The sequence below is a fragment of the Mastigoproctus giganteus genome, chromosome 6, assembly GCF_048544385.1.
Source record: "Mastigoproctus giganteus isolate SK-2022 chromosome 6, ASM4854438v1, whole genome shotgun sequence".
NCBI lineage: Eukaryota > Metazoa > Arthropoda > Arachnida > Uropygi > Thelyphonidae > Mastigoproctus > Mastigoproctus giganteus.
This window is the reverse complement of record NC_143580.1, coordinates 95,829,158-95,853,066: the sequence shown is the minus strand read 5'-3', so window position 1 is coordinate 95,853,066 and position 23,909 is coordinate 95,829,158. Positions and strand designations below refer to the sequence as shown.

The following is a 23,909-nucleotide window of genomic DNA, read 5'->3' as shown; positions in this document are numbered from 1 at the left end:
ATTATCCTGTAAAAGCTGTCTAATTTGTGGGCCTACGAATATATCCTCCTTCAACTTTGCATTGCTAATTTTCGCAAACTGGCTTTTTAGTACTCAACCTGTACCTCACTATTTTTGTCCAGAGCTTTTACAAAATTTTTCATGAGATCTAACTTAGGGTCTCATGAAAAATGTGCAAAGGCGGGAGAAGCACCATTTCAAGTTGTACTAAAGGTATGCATTTAATGTTGAGTTTCCCAGGAACGTATTCTCTTCTAATGAGCCATTCTTTCACAATATAATGATGTTCTACTGCTCGACTATCCCATAAACACAGGAGACAACAATACTTAGTAAAACCACCCTGTAGTCCAAGCAACAAAGTGATTACTTTTAAATCACCACTGATTTTCCTACAATATTTCTTAGTTTAAAGCATTTAAAAGCAATGACATGCTATCATAGGTTTCTTTCATAGCAACTGGGCTCGAAGGTTTGATATTACCATTGTGTAGCAAAACTGCTTTTAAGCTGAGTTTAGAAGAATCAGTGAATAATCTCCATTCTTCAGGATTGTGTTCAAACCCAAGGTCATCCATTAATCCATTTACATCTTTGCAGACACAAAGATAGCCTTCCATTTGAAATAACCTGCAAATTTTTCATTTCAGTTTCTAAACACAGAAATTTTCATGGTTTTTGCCAGCAAATTCCACTGTTGAAACCTAGATTCTAATAGCTCAGCCTGTTGCTTTGAAAGATTTAAATCCCTAACCAAATTATTAAGTTCACTTTGCTCAATTAAGTGTGGAGTTTTGTCATTTTCAGGATTGTAACTAGGATCGGCAGATTTTGAGGGGCCAGGTATGGGCTCTAGTGACCCTTGCTCTTCTTCCGGAATAGTAATTTCTTTACGGCTAAGTGGAAGAATTGTGTGGGGGGGTGTATGTGTGTGGCACTGGTCTTATTGCAGATGCAAGGTTGGAATATTTTATTTTAACTCTATTTTTCCTTGAAAACCCCTTAGTATTTGTGAGGTAGAAATAACAATCTTCAAGGTGACTTGTTGGTTCTGACTAGATCATCAGAACAGCAAAAGGTATTTTAGAATTGTTCCACTTCATCCATTCAGCCAGATTTACATAGCACGTTATACAGCACATAGGTGATGCCCATCTTTTATCCTGGTCACCCACGTGATAACCAAAATAAAAATAATAAGCTAGTTTCACCTTATCTGTGATTGATCGGCATTGTGACTTCGCTATAAATTGTCCACAAACATTGCAAAAACTGTTTGACGAATTAACGCATGCACGGCATTTTCGCTCCATTTCATGAGTTTTCACAAAACCAAAACAGAACCTAAAACGCCACAACCTACCACTAGATCTTGCAAATCGGAACTAATCTTGCATCAAATGCCTCTACTAATGCTAATCGGTACATTTAAGGGCTAAAGACAGCTTGTAAACAAGTTTTTTTTCACAGAGGCACCTGGCTGCTGGAAATATAGTAGGGTCCAAATGCACTACTGCATAATGAGGATTATAGCAATATAACTCAGAGTGGCCACTCCTCAGGGCCATAAAACTAAAAAGAGGTATTAGTATACCATTAAACAACACAGATGTCTCTTTTGTTACAATAAATTTGACTGGGAAAGGTCAAATTTATTGTAACAAGTGCAATGTTGGATGATTTTGAAGCTATTTCACGTTTTTTTAAGTGTTTTTGATTTTTCTAAAAAAAAAAGTGACATGATAGAAACTTTTTACTATCATATTTGTAATGATTGCATACAAATTAACAAAAAAATGCTTACTTTCACCCATGTTATTAACCAAGACAGTCAAGAGCATTCATTATCAATACATTAAAATGCCTTGTTGCTTGTTTACATAAAAATGAAAAATATTTTTTCAGTGAAAATTGAAAACTTAATAGACAAAATAACAAAATTTCATTCCACAGGAGCATTTAATCTTTTTACTATATACCTTGCATTTCTTAAATTAATTAATATTTTAATGAAAACTAGACAATTTTAAACTTTCCCTATTAAATAAATTTTACTAAATAGTAAGATTTATTATATTAAAAACAAATAGCAAAGCATAGTGGTTTATGCTAGCTTCATGCAGCTACATGAAGTGATGATATGCTGTTTTTTTGGCATAAAGCCAAATTTACTTAGAAGTCATATAAATGCTACATGAAATAATGTAAGATAAAATTAATTATCTTAAATATGATTTGTCCTCCAAAACTTATTAATAAATTATTTCTAACTTGGATTGGATCTTTTCAACAGGAACATGCTACTACTTTAAAAACTGATAATGTCAAACCCTCTAACTGAATGATTGAGGTAATATTGAGATAAAATTGAGTAAAGAAAAGAATCAAATAATTCAGCCATATAAGTTGACTTCTTATAGTTAGATTTGGTAGTTCATTAGTTATGCACTAGAATTACTAAGGTTTACCGTGAAAAGTGAATATTAAGAAACAGACAGCTAATTTAATTATTGTTAGGGTTTACCAAATAACAAATATGCTTCCGTAAATGATTATAAAGATTAAAAAATTAAAATAAATACATATTTATTTTAATTTATATTTTTTACACTGCGTAGGGACTTCCTTGTCTATTAGCATTACGATAAAAGGCTGCATATTTGCCCCCCTTTTTCTAATACTACAGACAAGTTTGGAAATGCAGTGCCTGATACATGGTCAGTAGTCCCCTGATGAATTTCCTGGCTGTGTATCATATTTTCATCTGCTATATTCATATATTACATATTTACCATCCCCTGATTCGACCTCTTGCTAAAATTGCCCTCCCATATCTGAATATGGTGTTATTTATTTATTTACTTATATATATTTATTATATTTTTTTTTTCCCTCAGTCCCAGTTCATTTTTGCACTAGGTTTTTCAAATTCTTTCACCTGTTTAACCACTACTTCACTTCCACTTTCTACTATCCCTTGAACTTCTCTTAGTTCTGGCACCTTGTGTACTTTTCATTTCCACTTTCACAGACACTTTATTTATTCTACAAACCACACACACACACACACACATATATATATATATATATATATATATATATATATATATATATGTGAGGTAAAAGTTAGGCAAAAGTGATAAAAATAAATAAATATGGCTATGTAGCTATCATTAGAGGCAGCAAATGCACATCCTCCACATGATGCCTAATTATATCTGATAATTAAAATAAATATGATATTTAAAATAAAAACATCAGCCAGTAGTACGGCAATAATGCAGAGCGAAACGAAACGTAAAATAATATAAAATAAACAAACAGGGAAGGGAAAGTAGCGGTAGTAGGACAAAAGGTAGTCGATAATCCCCTGTATAATTTAGTCAATTAAGTCATTAAACCCAATTAATAAAACATGAAATAAATTTAAAATAATGCCAATTATACATAATTTAGCGGAACCCCCTCGAAGGTACCATTTCCAAAAGACGTGAAATATCACCAAAAAAGGGTTAAAGAAACTACCAAAAACTAAAATATCAAAATAATAGACTGACCATCATGCCCCATATCGACAGAGGACCACGAGGCCAATAATGGTCATGGAATCGCACGTCTTTTCACGTCTTTTGGAGTTTTTTGGTCATATAGCAAGAAGGGAAAACTTTCTGTTGAAGAATATAATGGAAGGAAAAACCCAGGGGAAGAGGTGCAGAGGAAGACCTGCAACTAGGTGGAAGGATGGGATCAGTGAACTTTTGGGCATGGCACTTTGTGATGCTGCTCGTATAGTACACGATCGATGCAGTTGGAGGAATTTGTTGGTAGCCACAACAGCTCCTCAGGGAGCTATGTGACTGTTGCTGCATTTTTTTATATACAATTTGTATGGAAAAAAGAAATTCACAGATTAAATATGGTTAGGCAGCGCATGCACACTTCATTTATTTTTATGTAAAATTCATTCATGAATGTTTGTTGTCTTGTGAAGAGATGTGTATATATAGAGGATATATGGGAGAAGAGTAATAAATATTATGCACTTGTGGTTTGAGGGTTTAGTGTCAAACAACATTAACTACAAAATTGTATTTTTCTTTTGAGACAACTTGTTCAAAATGTCCACTTTCAAAATGTAATTGTTCAAAATGTCCACCTTCTGCCTGAATACCACTGGCAGAACATTACTCGCACAGGGTAATCTGCTGGTGACAAGGCCTATACCTGTTACAGACAGTATGGATACAGTTCATGTTCTTGCTGCACTCTACAAATAGTCTAACGTTGAACAGCCAGTTGCATAGATAATCTGTGTGTGCTGATTCCAGGAGTGGCATGCACAACATCCAAAATCTCCTGAAGGAGATTTTGGGTGTTGTGCTTCTTCAGGAGTCTGTAGATCTACTTCAGGAGTCGTAGATCTTGGTTGTCCTCTGTCGGCAGCACTAGGTGTGAAGGTCCCATGTCCACAAAGGCGGCGTTGGATACTTTCAAACGTTTTCCTGTCTGGACATCTTCGTTCTGGGAACCTTTCATGGTACAAATGACGAGCCTCCAGAGCATTGCCGTCTGCCAAACCGTACATAAAATGCATATCTGCTTGCTCCTGATTTGAGCACATGGTCGGAATGGAAAACCACCAGATTCTGTCAGTACATTGTGATGAAGGAAATCACCTACAGGAGATAAGACATTCCGGTTAATAACTCGGGAACCAAGCATTTCCGGAATGTTGATATGAAATATTTTTATTGTCTACATGTGAGGAACTCATTCCTGAAGTTATGCCATGTATTTTTGAGACACCCTGTATATTTAAATTGGAAATGGATATTTCCAGAATAGAGCTGTGGAAACTTGTATTAAGCCACAAAGTAATCAGTTGTTGGAATAAACTTCCACTTAGTGTTATGGAGGTGGTGAGTTTCTATATATTTAACCCTGTGACACCCCCAGTTGTAACAAAGATGATGGCACAATACCTGAGAAAGAACAATGTTCTTTTTAATTTCGGGTAAAAGTTTGGGTTTTTTGAATTCTGCTCATAGTATACCACTATTTCATCTTTTTTTAATGTATTGCAGTACATTATATGGTAAGTAATTTTTAATAAAATAATAAATATTTCGAAAACTCTTTTTTTTTTTTTTTTTTGTTATTTTCAAAAAACAAAAACATTAATTCTGCTGAAAAATAAACATTATAGGAAGATCACTGCAAAACTTTTTGCAATTGATGTTAAATAATAAAAATAAATAGTACCATTAAAATCTATGTTCTTTATTTACTGTTAATGCCAAGTTTCATCATAATTCCTTCAAATTGTCATCACTGCTGGGCACGATTTTGTTGCTGAGGTGCTTATTTTTTTTAAAGATTGTGTAAGCCAAAATGAAGATTAATCATTAAAGTTTGTTCCATGATTTTAAATTGAACCTCCCTGCTAAAGAATTAAATCTAAATGCTAAAGAACTGAATCTAACTGACCATAACTCAAAAGAAAAAAAAGTTTGAGAGGGATGAAGAAGCTTTTCAGACCTTCATCGATGGAATAAATATGATCGCCAAAGAAGACTGGTCAAACTGCTCTCATGAACATACGAGACGATCTGATAGAGGTGTTTAAGGCTTTGAATGGATTGAGCAAGCTCAAAATTCTACTCAAAAGAAAAAAAAAATTGAGAGGGATGAAGAAGCTTTTCGGACCTTCATCAATGGAATAAATATGATCGCCAAAGACGACTGGTCAAACTGCTTTGATAGTTGGTTTAGAATGAAAACTTGTATGGGTGAATACTTTGAGAAACTATAAAAATTTGAAGTAATAAAATTAATCGTAATAAAACTTTAATAAAATTATGTGATATTATCCATTTTAACTGTTAATTTTTCAAAAATTAAAAATGTGCTTGCACATATATCTGTTTATTGAGTGCATAAATAGTTTAAAGAATAATTTAAAAAAGCTATATATATATTAAATACACATCTATTTTCAAAATTTTCATAAATTTATTTCAAATTTGGCATGCTTTGAAGTGAGGAAATTTGAATATTATTCATGAGACTTTCCCTCTATCCCAAGTGAATATTGCTTTGTTTTCACGTTTATTATTCAACAGTAATGAATCTTCAAAAATATCTCATGTAAGACTTGAAACCAGTGATATCTCTTGTAATAAGAATTGTAAGAGTGCACATGGAATACCATGTTTAAGTATGGAGATCATATCTAAAAAAAGATGTCAGGCTTCTTGAAAGGGTTGAAAGATGGACAGCATGCCTGTTGAGATTGGCAGAAAGGAACCCACATGAGGGATGACTGGATATGTGTGCTACAGGGGTTAGTAACTAGGCACTTTAGGGGAGACATCATTGAGGTGTATTAGGCTCTGAGAGGAGAAAGAAACATTTTCACTGAGTCCAGAATTAGAAGCCATAAATTCAAATTATGGAGGAAGTGGTTTAGACTACATTCTAGGAAACTTTCTTTTAGCCAGTCAGTTGATGATACTAGAATAGGTTGCTTCCAAGGGTGTTTGAGGCTGACGGCTTGGGGAAATTCAAAGGTCAGCTGGATAGGAATCTGCAAGGAGTGAACAAAATAGGTATTTTATTATTTTTTTTTTATTAATTAATAGATGTTTTTTGGCTAGTGCAGCATAATTATAGTCCAAAAGCAAGTATACTTCAGCTGCAAGCAAATACATAATTACAAGTTTTGTAGTGGTGGTACCAGTCAGTTCCTGTGCTAATATTACTACTAAATAAACATAGAACAATGTGTTGGAGTATGTCCCTTTCCCTTAATGCAACTCTAATTAGTTAATGCAATTTGTACAGCAGTCTTACATGTATAACATTGTTAAAAACTTTATTGAAATCTAAGTATATGGCACCAAAATTATTTTTTGCATCTGGTTCCCTTGTTACTGTGTGCGAAGAATTATTTTGATATAATTGATATATACCTTTATTAATAACTTTAATATGAAGTGTGAGCAACAGGAATCACTGGGTGTATGTTTCCATATTGAAGATTTCAAACTCTGAAAAGATGCTAATCTTCTGGATTGTAATTCCAAATTTCTTTATAAAGACTAATCAAATCACAACAGTATAAAAATGTGCATAAATAACATTTCTTTTTCTCTCTGTGGAGGTCTTGTGGCTGAGATCCAGTAGATTCCACTCTTTTAAAGAAGGTTTCAGAAGCTCTGCATAGGATTTAATTAGATCCCAGTCCCTTGCTAAGTCATCCAATCCTTACTAAATCGAGAAATATGATGCTTTATTTGAACAGACTTCTGAGTTGTAATCACAGTTATTTTGTTCACCAGTTTCATCATCCATTTGTGCAGATTGTTCTCTGGAAGTTGGATTGGGAATTGGCTGATCTTTATTGTGTGGCACAAGAGCAGTAGAGGATGATATGATGGATGCACTACAGTGTTTCCATCCGCAGACATTGGTATGCCCTTTGTTATATCCATCATACAAATGCAGTAGTTATCATAATAGCTTGTGGGTTCTACTCCATACTTGAGGTATAGCAGAAAGTCATATACTTCCATCTATCACAACTTGTGCTGATCACCTGTAGTCATTTCATAACAGGCTTCATATGCATTTTAAAAATTGTTGCCACCAATGATGTTGTGCTTCAGCTGCTTATATAATATTCTTCTTATAATAATGCAATGTTCCACCAGTAAGCCTACCTCAAGTAAGCTTACTGGTGGAACATCGTTGGTAAGGCTAAGACCGACCCTGGGTTATAACATCAGAAGAAGCAGCAGCTTATAATAATAATAATAATACTGTATAATATGCTCGTAGATTTCAGGAAACAAGTTGCAACCCACACTCTCAACCAAGCCAATTAAAGGGTATTCATATGCCACTAATGTGAGAATGTGGAAATGTATAACCAGTTTCAAATGAGATACCAAAAGACAAACCTGTTAAAATGATAAAATAGCTTAGCCGTATGTTGGACAGGGATTTCTGACAAAGGAGTTTTGTGGACAAGCTAAACTGTGATAGCAAAACAAGACTTTGAATAACTATTGTGGCACTAGGAATGTAATGATGCCATGAGGGTTATTTAAATCTCGTTTGCTGTTGCTAAAATTCATGAGTGTAAGTAATTTTATTATCTGAGAATTGTCTATGAGCCTTAAAAAAACAAAAGGCTTTCTTATATTTATTATTGTAATTCAATATTATTACCTTTTCTGTTATTTATTTAAATTTAATTATTAGAAATAGAAATTGTATTATGGTATAGTATTTTACTGTTTAATTAAAGATGTTTTTTATACCTATTAAAAAAAAGGCTCTGCTTTGCAAAGTACACTTGTGATTTTTTTTTTTTTTTAAGGAAATAAAAAAATGTCCCGTATTTCCAGAGATTGCATATGCAATTTTTATGCTATGTGAATTTCATTCCTGTTTGATTTCTGTTATAAGAAACTGACTTGTTAGCAATCAGAAGTTCAGACTGAACCATGCTTGTTGATAGATATATTAACTATGTATTATTTGTGGTTCTTCAAATCATGCTATAACAGTTGTCATTTCTAATTTAATGTGCATGTGCAGAATTCTGGACACTGTTTATATGTGCAAAGGTGGTTGCTTATTTTTGTTTGACTGGTTGTATTAGATATTGAATCATGTTTTTTTTTTTTTTTTTTTTTTTCCTCCTCTTAGGAGTTACCTGTATAATAATATAAAAGATTTTCTTATATTTGACAGGGTAAAGGTGAAGTTTGATGACATTTTATCAGGTGGTAAGTGAATAAATTTTGTTAACTGCTTGAAAAATCCCTTCCCTTCCTTTTCAAAGAGTTTCATAATAGGCATAAGCCTAACCATTATTTCAGCATTTGTAGATCAGTACTTTATTAGTAAGACGAAAAGTAATACAAGATGGCCTTTTTCCTCAATTCCAGAAAGGTGAAATTTTGAGTAACAAATTTTGAATTAATCAGAAGCAATTATTTATTTATTTTTTTGGCTTTGACAATTTTCATTATTTATAGTTGGTGTCACAGCCATTTATATTTAGCAGCTTTGTAAGTGGTTTTTGCACACCTTGAATTAAAAATTGCATTACTAACATTTTAGAAGTTAGGCCTCATCAGTCCTTGATCACTAGTAGAATATAGTTGGGACAGTTGAACTGGACTCTTTCAACAGAATACAGCTCTTTGACCCATCCATTTTATTGCACATTTATTATTGTTATTTTTTAATCCTCAAATATAGTGGAAGTCGAACTAATATTGCCATATGTAGTCATGATTCACTTTGCCAGTAAGCTTTTTAATTACTCGATTTTAGAAATTCTCATATAAAAATATTTATTTCATTTATAACATTTATTCTATATAATTGTAATTATCCCTAATTTTAATCTCATATTTTAAAAATATCAAAAATCTATCAAATTTTAGAAAGGTTGGATGCATTTCCATCTGTGACCCATCAAGTCACAGGTGCAAAAGTATCCTTGCTTTGATATTTAGGCATTTGAACTAAGTTTTTTTTATATTGGATTTTTTGAATATTAAGCATGGAGAAGAAGTGCTTCCCTGTATCACAAAGATATGTCATGCCTTTTAATGACCATCTTAGATATTAGGATTTATCTTGGTAGATAAATCCTAACATCTAAGATCAACTAATCATGTATAACAGTGTATAACTGTTATACATGATTAGTCACTCTGAAACTATAATGCTTCAATTTTTTCTTTGCTTCTGATATTGCATACAAAATGCAGTTTTCAGGTGAAAATTGAAGTATTACTACCAAATTTTGATAGCCTTTGAATACTTTAATCTGTCAGAATGTTAATGGTAAAATTTAAACCAGCATTAGTGCACTACAGTAAATGGGTAGCAGCCACTTTAGCAGCTTTGTGTTTTTTGTATGAAAATATAAATGAATATCCAAATAAGAAAAGTTTTTTTTTTTTTTTTTTTTTGGAAATTCATTTGTATGTTCATATGGTACTTTGCAAATCCTATTGGTATAATAAAATAAGCTACAAACTGTAAAGTCAAAGAATTTTGAGCCGTTAGAATCATACATCTTTTGTAAAATTGTCTTTTTTTTTTTTTTACTTAATGGATATATTAAATTGTGTTCAATAAAATACTTTTAAGTCTAGTCATGTTCATTAGGTAATTTTTAAATATAGTTAGAGGCTTTGTTAATTACGGCTTGATATTCATGGACCTTATGTATTTGGGGATTGGGCTCGAATATTATATCACATAACTAAGTAGTGTAGTGCATGATAGTGGAATCCTAGGGTTTTAATTGTTTATAAGTAGCTTGAAGGTTCTAATTAGGTAGATTGGCATGTATGGTTTTTGTTTTTAGCTAAGAAATTTTATTTCTAGTAAGGCTGTAACTAATTTAAAGCTCTATGAATGTAATGGTGTAGTATAATACATATTATTGCATTTAGGTATCTATTAGTTTAGTGTAGTATTCTCAAATTACGTTGAATTTAAATGTAAATCATGCCACAGACTAGCCGCAAAGCAACTGGCTCAAAGTAATGAGAATGCTGTGGCTGTGGCTTCTCAGACTTGAAAAATGTGCTGGTTGTGTGATATTGGCATTAGCAGAGGCATATAATGCAAGGCAGCAAGCTTATACAGCATCAGCCTAAAAAAAAAAAAAAAAAAAAAAACCCTTCCCATTTCATCCATCCATTCGCTCCAAAAGTTTGTCCAGTTCTTTGTTGAATTTATTTAAGCTGTCAACTTCCACAACGGCAGATGAAAATTTGTTCCAGCAATTAACTGTGCTGGCGGCTAAAGGTAAATTTCCATACATCAATTCCACAACTGTCTTTCCTCAGTTTGAGTTTATGCCCCTTCAGGGTTCGTAATCTCAGCAAGAGGAAGAATCGCATCATTATTGAGCCTACTCAAACCATTCAAGACATTATACACCTCAATCAGATCACCTCACAGGTGCCTAGTCTCCAGATGCTGCAGTTTGCGGAATATAAGCCTTTCTTTTTTCCCCGGCTGATGTTGTATAAGCTTGCTTTTTTGCATCATATGCCTTGACTAATGCTAAATGCTTTCTTGGTGCTTTGTTCCCCTCGCCAGTCTTGTTGCTCTCCTCTGTACTTGTTCTAGCAACTTTACATCCTTCTTAAAATGAGGCCTCCAGACCTGTATGCAATACTCAAGTCGTGGCCTGACCATTGCCTTATACAAAGGGATAATCACCTCCTTATCCCTGCTAGCAAAATTCCTGTATATCATTGACAAGACCCCATGACCTGCTCTGGCACTCTTTTTGCACAACTCAAAAAATGTCATATCTGACTGTAAAATTACCCCAGGTCTTTTTCATTCCCCACTACCCTGAGTGTAGTACCACACAGTTGGTATGTTTCTGTGGGGTTACTGCTACCCATATGCAGTACTTTTCATTTGGCAATGTTAAACTTCAGTTGCCACTTCTCAGCCCATCTGCCCAACTTTTCTAGATCCTGTTGCAGTAGCACATTGTCATTACTGTCATGAACAACCTTGCCAACCTTTGTGTCATCTGCAAACTTGGACATTAAGCCTGATATACCTTCATCAGTATCATTAATAAATATTCACAACAACAATGGGCTCAGCACCGAACCCTGGGGACTCTACTAATAACATCAGTCCATGAAGAGCAGTGTGCATTGATTACCACTCTCTTCTCCCACTGAACCAACCTTTTATCCATTATAGCATCTTTCCCTTAATGCCATACTGCTCCAATTTGTACAGTAGTCTTCCATGTGCAACAGTATTAAATGCTTTCACAGAATCCAAGTACAGTCAGTCCTCGTATAGCACGATAGTTGTGTTCCTAGAAACCCTCGTGCAATGCAAAATCGTGCAATATAAACAACAGGCCCTATGGGAAAAATAGGGTTAGGTGCCGACCACCCAAGACTGAACACACATTGGTAACCAAAACATTACCAAACACAATAAATAATCGTAATAAAATACTTACGTGTTTTATAACGATTAAAATATGTAATAAAAAATAATATTATAATTTTTTTATTTATATTATATTTTATTATAATATAATAAATAATAATAAATACGTAAGTATTTTTTACGAATAAAATATTGCTAATGCTTTTGCTTCTATCGTAAGCAAATTTGTTTTTTGTTTGATTTTCAATCCAAACAGATGACAGCCATTCCATCTTTTCCAATTCTTTGTGTCTTAATCTAATGGATTTTAATTACACTATGAGTTGTTCCTGCTATGAAAGTTGTTTTTATTTTCTCTGCATTCTTTGTAATTCTCGGCGTTGCCTCATTTAGGTCTGTAGCACGTGCAGTATCACATGGTCTTTCATTTCGCTCAAAGCGTTTCACAGTTTCATATTTTTTCGCTATCGACAGTGGCGGACTGGCCATAAGCCTTACCGGGAAAACCCCGGTGGCCGGTGTGATTTTGGCCATAAACGCTAGTGTGAGGACACTACAAATTTTCCCAGGTAAGAATTTTTGACCCAGTCTGCCTCTGTTTATCTATATTGCTTTTCTTTTTCTCTCTGAATCTGCAGTGTCTTCACCAGGACACTTCCTTTTCACACCTTTCAAGTATTTTACTCATTTTTATGAAATAAAGCACAATTACAAAACGAGGAGGCACGCTTGATACATGTAAACAAAGCTGCACGCATGTAGCAACTGAATAAACAACACCGTAAAGGCAGAGATACACTATTAACACCTCACATTTTACTCAAGCACATTTCTAGGGGTTACTACCATAAAACAATAAAAACAATTTCCATTTAAATTGTGGAATCTGTTATAAACTGGTAGTAAACTCGATCTAATTGCATTCGCGATAATACCGATAGCTGGAATTTTACGTTATTATGGTGAAATGTGTTCCCCCTTCACTGATATAAAAAACAAATACATTTTCAGAATCTCCTCTTCATTCCTATCGTGTTGCGTTCAGTTGGGGTGATTCCGCATTCGACTGCCATTTCTTGTAAACACAAAGGCGAATCGTGCATAAACGAATTCGGTTCGTGTTATATAAGATATCGTTCCCCTATTTATAAATCGTGTATGATCGAATTCGTGTAATGTAAACACGTGTTATACGAGGACTGACTGTATATGATATCAAAATTATTTTTTACATCCAGTTCCTTTGTGACCACATCATAGTATCCAATAAATTGGTCAGACAAGACTTTCGCCCGTTGTGTCTGAATTACTACTGCAGCCTTCTCTAAGTGATCCTTCATTGCTTCTTTAAACAGTGACTCCATTATTTTTCCCAGAACAGAAGTTATAAACTAACAGGTCTATAATTACTCTTATAACCCTTTGTGAATTGGGGATGCATTTGCATGTCTCTAGTCCATGGTGGACCTCTCCTGAGTCTAAGGATGCTCTCATAAATATGATTAATGGTTTGCTTTCTTCCTTTGCCACCACCTTCAATATAACTGGAGACATTACATCCCTCTCAAGTGCTTTTCTCATGTTTATCTTCAATGATTTCTCCTCCACTTTGCTGTCAGTTATTACAAAACCACATAGCTCCCTGTTATAGTTTAATAATTCATCCCCTTCCTTGTAGAGTTTATATAAGTAAAGAAGTCTTTGTTGTTCTTTGCATCCTTTGCCAAATATTTCTCATAATCTGCCTTTGCTTGCTTAACCTCCTTTGTGACATGATTACAGACTAGCTTATAGCTAACATAGGCTTCTGTGTTGCCTGATAATTTATAGGCATTCCATGCATTTTTCTTCTCTGCCACGAGTCTAATTAGTTCATCTGACCTCTAAACCTTGAACAGTATTACTTAGTTGGTATGAAAAGCCTAGTAGCGTCGAAAATTAATTCCTTGAATGCTTCCATTTAGAATTTTCTGTTAGTAGTATCATCAGTTGGTCCCACTGTATTGAATTTAAAAACTGTCTGAGACCACTTTAGTCACCTTTACGATAACAAAAAACCTTCCATTTACTATTGATTGTAGTTACTTCTTTTATATAAATTCCACATCACTACACTGTGATCACTGGCACCTAGTGGTTCCTGTATCTGCAAATTCTTAATGCATGAATAATCACTGCTAATAATCAAATTGAGAGTATTGCTTGTTTCTAGTCCCCTGTCGTTGTCTCTCGAACATGCTGCTGTAGAAAACGATCATATCATCCAGCAAATCCACAAAAGTCTTGCTAGTGATCTTCAAGTTTCAAGTCAATATTTGATAAGTTAAAATCCCCCATTATAATACATTCTGATTTATTCACTGACTTTATTTTTCTGTATAGTTTGCTCACTGTACTTATCAGAGTCATTAGGCCTATAACACACTCCTACCCTCATTTTTGCTTTCCCATTGCTTATAGTAGTAGTAGTAGTAGTAGTGGCACATGATGCAAGAAAGCAAGTGTAGGAGCTTATGCAGCATCAGCCAAAAAAAAAAAAAAAAAAAATCACACCATTCCCTCCAAATGCCTGTCCAGTTCCTCCTTAAATTTATTTAACCTATCAATTTCTACAACGACAGATGGAAGTTTGTTCCAGCAATTAACCACCCGCTGGCTAAAGGCAAATTTCCGCACATCTATTCTACATCTGTCCTTTCTTAATTTGAACTTATGTCCCCGTAGGTTGGTAATCTGAACAAGTGGAAGGATCCCATCAGAATTCAGCGTGCTCAACCCATTCAAGGCCTTATAGACCTCAATCAGATCACCGCGCAGGTGCCTAGTCTCCAGCCACTGCAATTTGCAGAACTTAAGCCTCTCTTGGTAAGAGAATCCCTTCATTCCCCTCACCAATCGTGTTGCTCTTCTCTGTACACGCTCAAGCAAATCTACATCCTTCCTAAAATGAGGCCTCCAGACCTGTACGCAGTACTCAAGGCGTGGCCTGACCATTGCCTTATACAGAGGGACAATCACCTCCTTTTCCCTGCTAGCAAAATTCCTATATATCATTGACAAAACCCCATGACCCGCCCTAGCAGCCTGTCTGCACTGCTCAGAAAACTTCATATCTGACTGCACAATTACTCCCAGGTCTTTTTCATTTTCTACCACCTTAAGTGTAGTACCACACAGTTGGTACGTTTCTCTGGGGTTATTTCTACCCATATGCAGTACTTTGCATTTGTCAAGGTTGAACTTCAGTTGCCACTTCTTAGCCCATCTGCCCAAATTATCTAGATCCTGTTGCAGTAGCACACTGCCATTACTGTCATTAACAACCCTGCCAACCTTTGTGTCATCTGCAAACTTCGACATTAAGCCTGATATACCTTCATCAATATCATTGATAAATACACAAAACAACAGTGGACCCAACACCGAACCCTGTGGGACTCCACTAATAACATTAGTCCACGAAGAGCAGCACCCATTGATTACCACCCTCTGTCTTCTCCCACTTAACCATCCTTTTATCCATTGTAGCAACTTACCCTTAATACCATTCTGCTCCAATTTGTACAGTAGTCTTCCATGCGCAACAGTGTCAAAAGCTTTCCTGAAATCCAAGTATATGATATCAAAATTATTTTTTGCATCCAGTTCCTTTGTGACCACATCATAATAACCAATCAAATTTGTCAGACAAGACTTTCCCTTAACAAACCCATGCTGTGTTTGAGTTATCGCTGCAGTCTTGTCTAGATGATCCTGCAATGCATCTTTAACCAGCGACTCCATTATTTTACCCGGAACAGAAGTTAAACTAACTGGTCTGTAATTACTCGTGTCACCCTTCGATCCACCTTTGTGAATTGGGGACACATTTGCACATCTCCAGTCCGTGGGAACCTCCCCTGAGTCCAAGGATGCTCTCATAATTATGGCTAAGGGTTTGCTTAGTTGCTTTGCCGCCTCCTTTATGTACCAAAATGACTCAACATTGCACTGTCCACCAATGTCAACTATATGCACTGCCTTAGATTTTGATGTTTTTTAACTAACATCATATCCCATCCTCTTGTCTATCCTTTTTGTACACATTGCACTCCTGAAATTCCAATTCTGCCTTCCTTATATCTGTGTGAAACCACATCTCTGATATCTCAACAATATCTGCCTTTATTGACCAGCACTTCAAATTCATCAAATTTATTTACTATACTCCTAGCATGTTCTTACTCTTAGTTACCCTAACACAGCCCACATATTTACCTGTTTCATGATGACTCCCAGCAGCTCTCTAAATCCTTAGCAACTTGCTTTCCAGGCTGCTGCTCATTCCAATAGAAGCAGTGCAAAAATCACCTCTACATGTGCCTGTGGCTACTGTTAATCTATTGGTCTGTGAATCTCTCCCCCCCAAGCTAGCAGTTTTCCGACCCACCTAACATTGCCTTGATAGCATCAGAAAAAATTCTTGCACCCTTTCTATTTAAGTGTATCCCTTCCCTGTAGTAGCTATTTCTCCTGTACAAGCACAGGCCACACTGAGAAAATGTCTACCCCATGAACCTTGCACTCTCTCTTCAGGGCTGAATTGATTGGCAAAATTAATTGCAGACACTTTCAAATTTATCCTTAACTTGTGACTTTTATTTGACATTGACCTGTACTTGTTAAGTAAGTCTGCAGATTTCCTACACTTAATGTCATTAGTGCCAATGTGTACAACAATATCACCTTTTGTGCCCTTAAAGATATCTGATCTACAACATCATCAACTTTTGTCTCTGCAGACATACCCTGGTCCTATTCCGGCTATCCTTTTTGCACAATATCTAACCCATTTCCATGACAATTGAGTCACTGACAATAACTAGCTCCTGTGAGACCAGCACCTTCTGCCCTGAAGATTTGTGTTCCGTGATGCACAAGAGTGAACTCTGATGTTGAGTTGGGCAGCTGAGAGCTAGATGGGACCCCCATTTTAATTCCTTTGAGGACATCTACTCTACATCCATCAGAATGCTGAGTTGGTGCCTAATTTCTTCACACACACACACTCTCTGGACCTAGCACACACGAAGACATCCTCTTTGGCTAGATTATGTTCTGTTTCAGAAAGTCTGCAAACATTTCACATTTTGCACATTTTTTTAGACTGTGATGTGTTGGAGAATTGCCCTCTTCAGTTCTTTCCCGAGCCACAGCACTTCTGCTACTTTGTGCCTGTTGCTTTGCTGCTGTAGTCTGGGGCATGATATATGTTTAAATACAATTTAATTAACAATGAAAATTAATAAGATCAGTAAATTTAATTGATAATTGACAATACTATACTATGCTAACCGATTCCTAATACAGTGCTACACATTATGCTATATAGTTTTACTTTATATCTTACACTATCAAGTTCGAGATGTACATTATGCTATTCCATATCGATCTAATATACCACAAAAATGGCTGCAAATTTCGAACGGTACAAGATTCTACAGATACTAAATATCAACCTACAAAATCTATCTAAATTCAAAATAAACTAAGGAGTGTGATTAGGACTATAAAGCTACTTCTAGAAAATAAATTAAGTGAATAAAATGGCAGAAATTTATCAAAAACTCAGCGTTTGCTGGAGCTGCAAAATCTTTTCCAACTCGTGGATATCCTTGTTCCGCTCATGTTTCTGGACATATCTGAAACATGACGTGATGCAGTCAAGTGGGGTGTGTGTGTGTGTGTGTGTGTGTGTGTGTGTGTGTGTGTGTGTGTGTGTGTGTGTGTGTGTGTGTGTGTGTGATGCAAAGAATGTGAGGAAATTAGGCAAAAACAGTGTTCTGATGAGTGTTTATGAAAGCTTGAAGATTAGGGTGAATGCCCTCAAAAGAATTAAAATAGGCACCCATCAAAATATCAACACTAGAGCTTACACACATTGGTCCCACAGGAGTTAGTTATTCTTAAGGAAACAGGAAATATATTGTGATAAAATGATAGTTGGAATAAATCAGGGTATGTGTGTCAGGGAAAAAAGTAGATGATAGAGCACATACCATCTTTTAAGGGTATGAAAGTTGATATTGTTGTGCACGTTGGTGCTAAATAAGAGCAGAATATCTACAGACTTAACAAGTACAGGACGATGTTGGCAAAAAGTTGAGTTAGGATTAAATTCAAAAGAGTCTACAATTCTGCACAGACGTGATAGTAGTGCATGTTAAGAACTTTGTAAATAATTTCAACTCTGGAGAAACTGTGCTGCGCTTATGGAATATTTTTTTTCTCAGCATGGTATGGGCTTGTTAACAGGAAAGACTTTTTTTACAGGATGGGATAGAGTTAAATAGAAAGGGCGCAAGGATATTTGCTGATGCTATTACGTTAAGTGGCTCTGAAAATTGCTAGCTTGGGAAGATACACAGAATAATAGATTAACTAGAGCCACAGACAGAGGTGAAAGTGGTTTTGACCTTGCTTCTATTGGAACATGCAGTATCCTGGGAAGCAAGGTATCTGGGATTTTGAGTGCTGCTGTTGGCCATCATAGAACAAATAAATTAGGGTAACTAAGATTAAGAACAGGTGCATGTATACTTGAATGTAAGCTAATGGTAGGAGCATAGTAAATAATTTTTATGATGAGGTACCGATTAAGCCATCAAATGCAGGCATTAGCAGTAGTAGAGGCATATGATGCAAGAAAGCAATATACAGCATCAGCCAAAAAAAACCTTCCCATTTCACCCATCTATTCACTCCAAACGTTTATCCACTCCTTCCATGAATTTATTTAAGCTATCAACTTCCACACATCTATTTGACAATTGTCTTTCCTTAATTTCAGTTTGTCCTCTCAGGTTTATAATCTGAACAAGAGGAAGAATCCCATCAGCATAGAGCCTGCTCAATCCATTCAATTCCTTATACACCTCAATCACATCACCTTGCAAGTGCCTAGTCTCCAGATGGTGCAGTGTGCAGAACTTAAGCCTTTCTTTGTAAGAGCACCCCATTGTTACCTTCACCAGTATTGTTGCCCTTCTCTGTACTCGTTCTCGCAATTCTATATCCTTCCTAAAATGAGGCTTCCATACACAGTACACAAGCTGTGTCCTAACCGTTGCCTTATATAAGGGGATAATTACCCCCTTATCCCTGCTAGCAAAATTCCTGTATATCATTAATAAGACCCCATGACCTGCTCTGGCAGCCTGTCTGCACTGCTCAGAAAACTTCATATCTGACTGCACAATTACCTCCCAGTCCTTTTCATTCTCCACTACCCTGGGTGTAGTACCACCCAGTAGATACGTTACTCTGGGGTTACTGACTCCCCTATGCAGTACTTTACATTTGTCAATGTTAAACTTCATTTGCTACCACTCAGCCCATCTGCTCAACTTTTCCAGATCCTCTTGCAGTAGCGTACTATCATTACTGTCATTAACAACTCTGCCAACCTTCGTATCGTCTGCAAACTTTGACATTAACTCTGATATACTTTCATCAATTTCATTAATAAAAACAGAAAACAGCAATGAACCCAACAATGAACCCTGGGGGACTCCACTAATAACATTAGTCCACAAAGAACTGTGTCCATTGATTACCACTCTTGTCTTCTCCCACTCAACCATCCCTTTATCCAAAACAGTAATGTGCCCCCAGTGCCACACCGCTCCAATTTGTACAGCAGTCTTCAGTGTGCAGTAGTATCAAAAGAATGATGATGCTCTTAGTAAAACTTATGTAGATCAAATTAAATGTAGTGCATAAAATGACATTGACAAATGCAGTACTTTGCATTTGTCAATGTTCAACTTCAGTTGCCACTTCTCAGCCCATCTGCCCAACCTTTGTATCATCTGCAGACTTTGACGTAGGAGTATCAGAGACATGGTCTCACTCAGACATAAGGGAGGCAAAATTTGAATATGTGGAGTACAATGTGTATAGAAATGACAGACTGGACAGGGAGGATTATGCTCTTAGTTAAGAAACATTAAATCAAAGACAATGCATCCAGTTGACATGGGTGGCCAGTGCAATGTTGATTCAGTTATGAGTGACATAATTGGGAAACTGAAAGTGAGAGGAAAAAGTGTGTTATATGCTTGATGACTGTGATGAGTATTAACAAATAACTATATAGGGAAATAGAGTGGGCCAGTAAATCAGTTTCTTATACAGGCAGTTCCCGCTTTAAGAGTTCCCTGGTTTACGGTTTTTTTTTTTTTTTTTTTCCCTCAAGTATTAAGTATCAACAAAATTGAAAATATGAACATTAATTGCAAAAAATGAATGTTAAACATTCATAAATACCGCATTTGAAACCATGCACATAGCTATACAATATGGTGCACCCTCCTTTACGAAATTAATCCATTCCAGAGGCACCGTCGTATTGTGAAAATATTGTAATGTGAACCCAATAATACATTGTTTTTTGGTTATTTGTTTCAAGACCTCTGAAGTTGAAATTTTCGCTATATAACTAAGCTATTTATCTCTCTAAAAGCTCACTTTTGTAATGAAAATTATATTAATTACTAATTCAAATCATTAACATGCACTACACTTTCATTGTTATCATGTGTTCGGTTATAAGAATCAGTTTTGAAAACCTTTGTAATATTTTTCAAAAACACATTTTTGGAGATCACTACCATAAAACAATAAAAACAATTTGCACTTTCCGGTTTATTGGGCTTTTCTGTCAGCGCAATCTATTATAAATGGGTAGTAAACTCGATCTTCTTGCATTTGCGAAAATACCGAAAGCTGGAATTACGTGTTTTTATGTTATTATGGTGAAATGTGTTTCCCCTTCACTGAAATCTTTAATCATGTAAAAAACATAAATAAATTTTCAGAATTTGCTCTTCATTCCTTTATTCCAAGATTGGTTTTTGCATCACTTTGTGCCTGAAGTAAAACAATATTGTGATGATAAAAATATTCCTTTTCGGGTGATTCTGATTTTAGATAATGCACCTGGCCACCCACCATTTCTGCAACATCGCCACCGTAATGTTAAAATAAATTTTTTGCCACCAAATGTAACACCACCTTTGCAGCCAATGGACTAGAGCAGGGGCGGCAAACTTTTTTTGGAAAGGGCCAGATCGTAAAATTTTTAGGCTCGGCGGGCCAGGTAGCAAGCTCGAAGATATTTACATGGGTAATTCTACTCATAGAGCAGCAAAAAAAAACAGGTTTAAAATCTTTTTATTAGGAAGTGATATTTTACATAATATTTATACACATGCTGACACTTACAAAAAATGAATAAAATATTTCCATTGATTAATAAACGTATTATAGAACTGGTTAAATTTTGTACTAATGCAATGAATGTAATTGTTTTTTCTGAGATAATATTTCATCATACTGGAGTTCGAAGTTAGTACTTCCTATCATTAAAGTTGTTTGCAAATGGTCATCCGTTAATAATAATTTGTATTGCGATTGTACATATTTCATTTTCGAAAATGGCTTTTCACATTGGTAAGTACTCCCAAATACAGATATAAATTCTCGTGCATATGATTTTAATTGACCGTATTTATCTTCCGAAAGATATTTATAGAATTGGGTTAGATCCATTTCTTTAAACCTAACCTTTAGCATATCATCATTTTGCAGATCAATCACTTCCAATTGGAGGTCTGATGGAAGCTCCTCAATTGTACAGCCATATGGATTTTGAAATATGGAAATGTCTTTTGCACTTGCATCAAGATCCGAAAAACACTGTTGTAACTGTAGTTTAAGTTCAGAAAATATATATCCGCCACAAATTTTTTTGGGAATGGGGAGTTTGCTAATATTTGAAAATTTTTACAGCATAGAAAATGGTCAAACATGGTTAATGTGATTTGTTTCAAACAATGCAAATTTTTGACGATATGACTTTACGATAGAATACGTTTCGCATATGAGCACTGTTTTCCCCTGTAATTTTAAGTTAAATTCGTTAAGATATCCCATGATGTCTATAGCAAATGCTAATTTCCATAGCCATTCATTGTTAGATAATAGTAGTTGTGGGCAGTTTTTCTCATTTAGAAAAATTTCTATTGCTTCTCTGAGTTCAAAAAATCTCAATAAAACTTTTCCATTGCTGAGCCATCGAACTGCTGTATGGTAGGGCAAATCACGATATTCGGCTTCAAGCTCTAATAAAAAATCATGAAACTGACGATGGTTAAGTCCATGAGAGCGAATAAAGTTAACCGCTGACACAACTGGTTCAATAACACATGACAGTCTGCTGGTGAATAATACAATGAATTACCAGAGGGTTTGAACATTTAGCTTCTTCACAAGCCTTAAAAATTTGTCCAACTAATCCTTTCCCCGTTCCACACATATTTTTACAACCATCAGTTGTGACACATTTTAACTGATTCCATTGCAAATTGTATTGTATTAGCATTTTCTCAACTTCCTTGAAGATATCTTCGCCTGTAGTTGTTTCATGCAGACTATTCATAGAAGCTAATTCTTCAGTAACCTCAAATTCAGTATTGACTCCTCGAATAAACAGCAACAATTGGGCAGTATCAGTAATGCCTGTAGACTCATCAAGATCCAACGAAAACCACTTGAAATGTTTTGCCTTGTCTTTTAATTGACTCTTGATGTGGCTCCCAATGTCCTCAACTCTTCTAATAGTTGTTCTCGCCGAAAGACTGACAGATTGAAACAAATCCATTTTCTCTGGACACATTTCTTCGGCTGCCACAAGCAAACATGATTTAATTAATTCACCATCGATAAATGGTTTCCCTTTCTTGGCTAATAAATGAGCTATTCGTAAGTTTACTTTAGTTACTGCTTCGTTATCATTTTTTATTTTAACGAATACATTGCGTTGTGATGATGCATTACATTTTAAACTTTCCAATTTTAGCTTCCTTTGATTTTCTGTGAGTTTTGAATATTGTGCTGCGTGCTTACTTTGGTAATGACGATGTAAATTGTACTCTTTTCGCACAGCTATTGTATCATTACATAATAAACATGGTACTTTGTCACTTATTTCTATGACAAAATAATTCACACTCCATTCAGCTTTAAAAGCACGACATTCGAAGTCCACTTTCCTCTTCATATTTGGTCTTGAGGGTGACATGGAAATGGTGGGTATTAAATAAAAGGGAAAAAAAAGATCACAGAGCGCCGTGACAGACAATATCACGTGCGCCGCTAAAGCAAAACTGAGAGAAATGCTGGCAACACTTGTTCTACGGTAGACGACAGAATGCGAATATGCAACGCCAGTAGCACCACATGCGGTCATTATTCTCAACTCGACTATCGGCTATTGCAGCGCGTGATTTGATTTATTTTAAATTTTTTTCATGTAAAAAAAAAAAAAATTAACCCACAAGCCGGATTTGGCCCGCAGGCTGTAGTTTGCCAACCCCTGGACTAGAGCATTATTTAAATGTTTAAATTGCATTATCTTCTAAAGACATTTGACGTTCTAATTAATGCAATGGATGAGGAGGGCGGTCCAACTATTATAGAATTTTGGAAAAAATTCCATATTTTAGATGCAATTAAAATAATACAATGAACCTGGAACAAAATTACATAGAACTTGAAGGGTGTTTGGAATAAACTGGGTCATCAGTTTATTGATAATTTTGAAGGATTTCAAGAACCAGTAGAGATCATACAAAATGAAACAGAAGCAGATTGCTAACCAGTTGCAGCTTGACGTTTCTTCAACTGATGTCACTGATCTGTTTCAAGCACACAGTGGAGAGCTTGCATTTCACCTGGTTAATTGTAATAGTAATAGTGTTCACCATATAATGCAAGGAAGCCACAGGCTTTTGCTGCACTGGCAAAAAAAAAAAAAAAATAATAACAATAAATAAAATAAAATAAAACCAACCAAGTAGATAAGAAAACAAATTACAGTCAGTCCTCGTATAGCACGATAG

The 23,909-nt window shown here is 35.4% G+C and overlaps 1 protein-coding gene across 1 annotated transcript in view; it reads left to right on the top strand.

The window, feature by feature from the left end:
* LOC150084467 (uncharacterized) overlaps positions 1–23,909 on the top strand; it is a 199,009-nt gene that overhangs the window by 60,280 nt on the left and 114,820 nt on the right. The window contains exon 3 of the mRNA XM_090376248.1: positions 8,761–8,795. Within this exon, the coding sequence (XP_090232374.1) occupies positions 8,761–8,795 (35 nt within the window). The remainder of the gene's footprint in view (positions 1–8,760; positions 8,796–23,909) is intronic.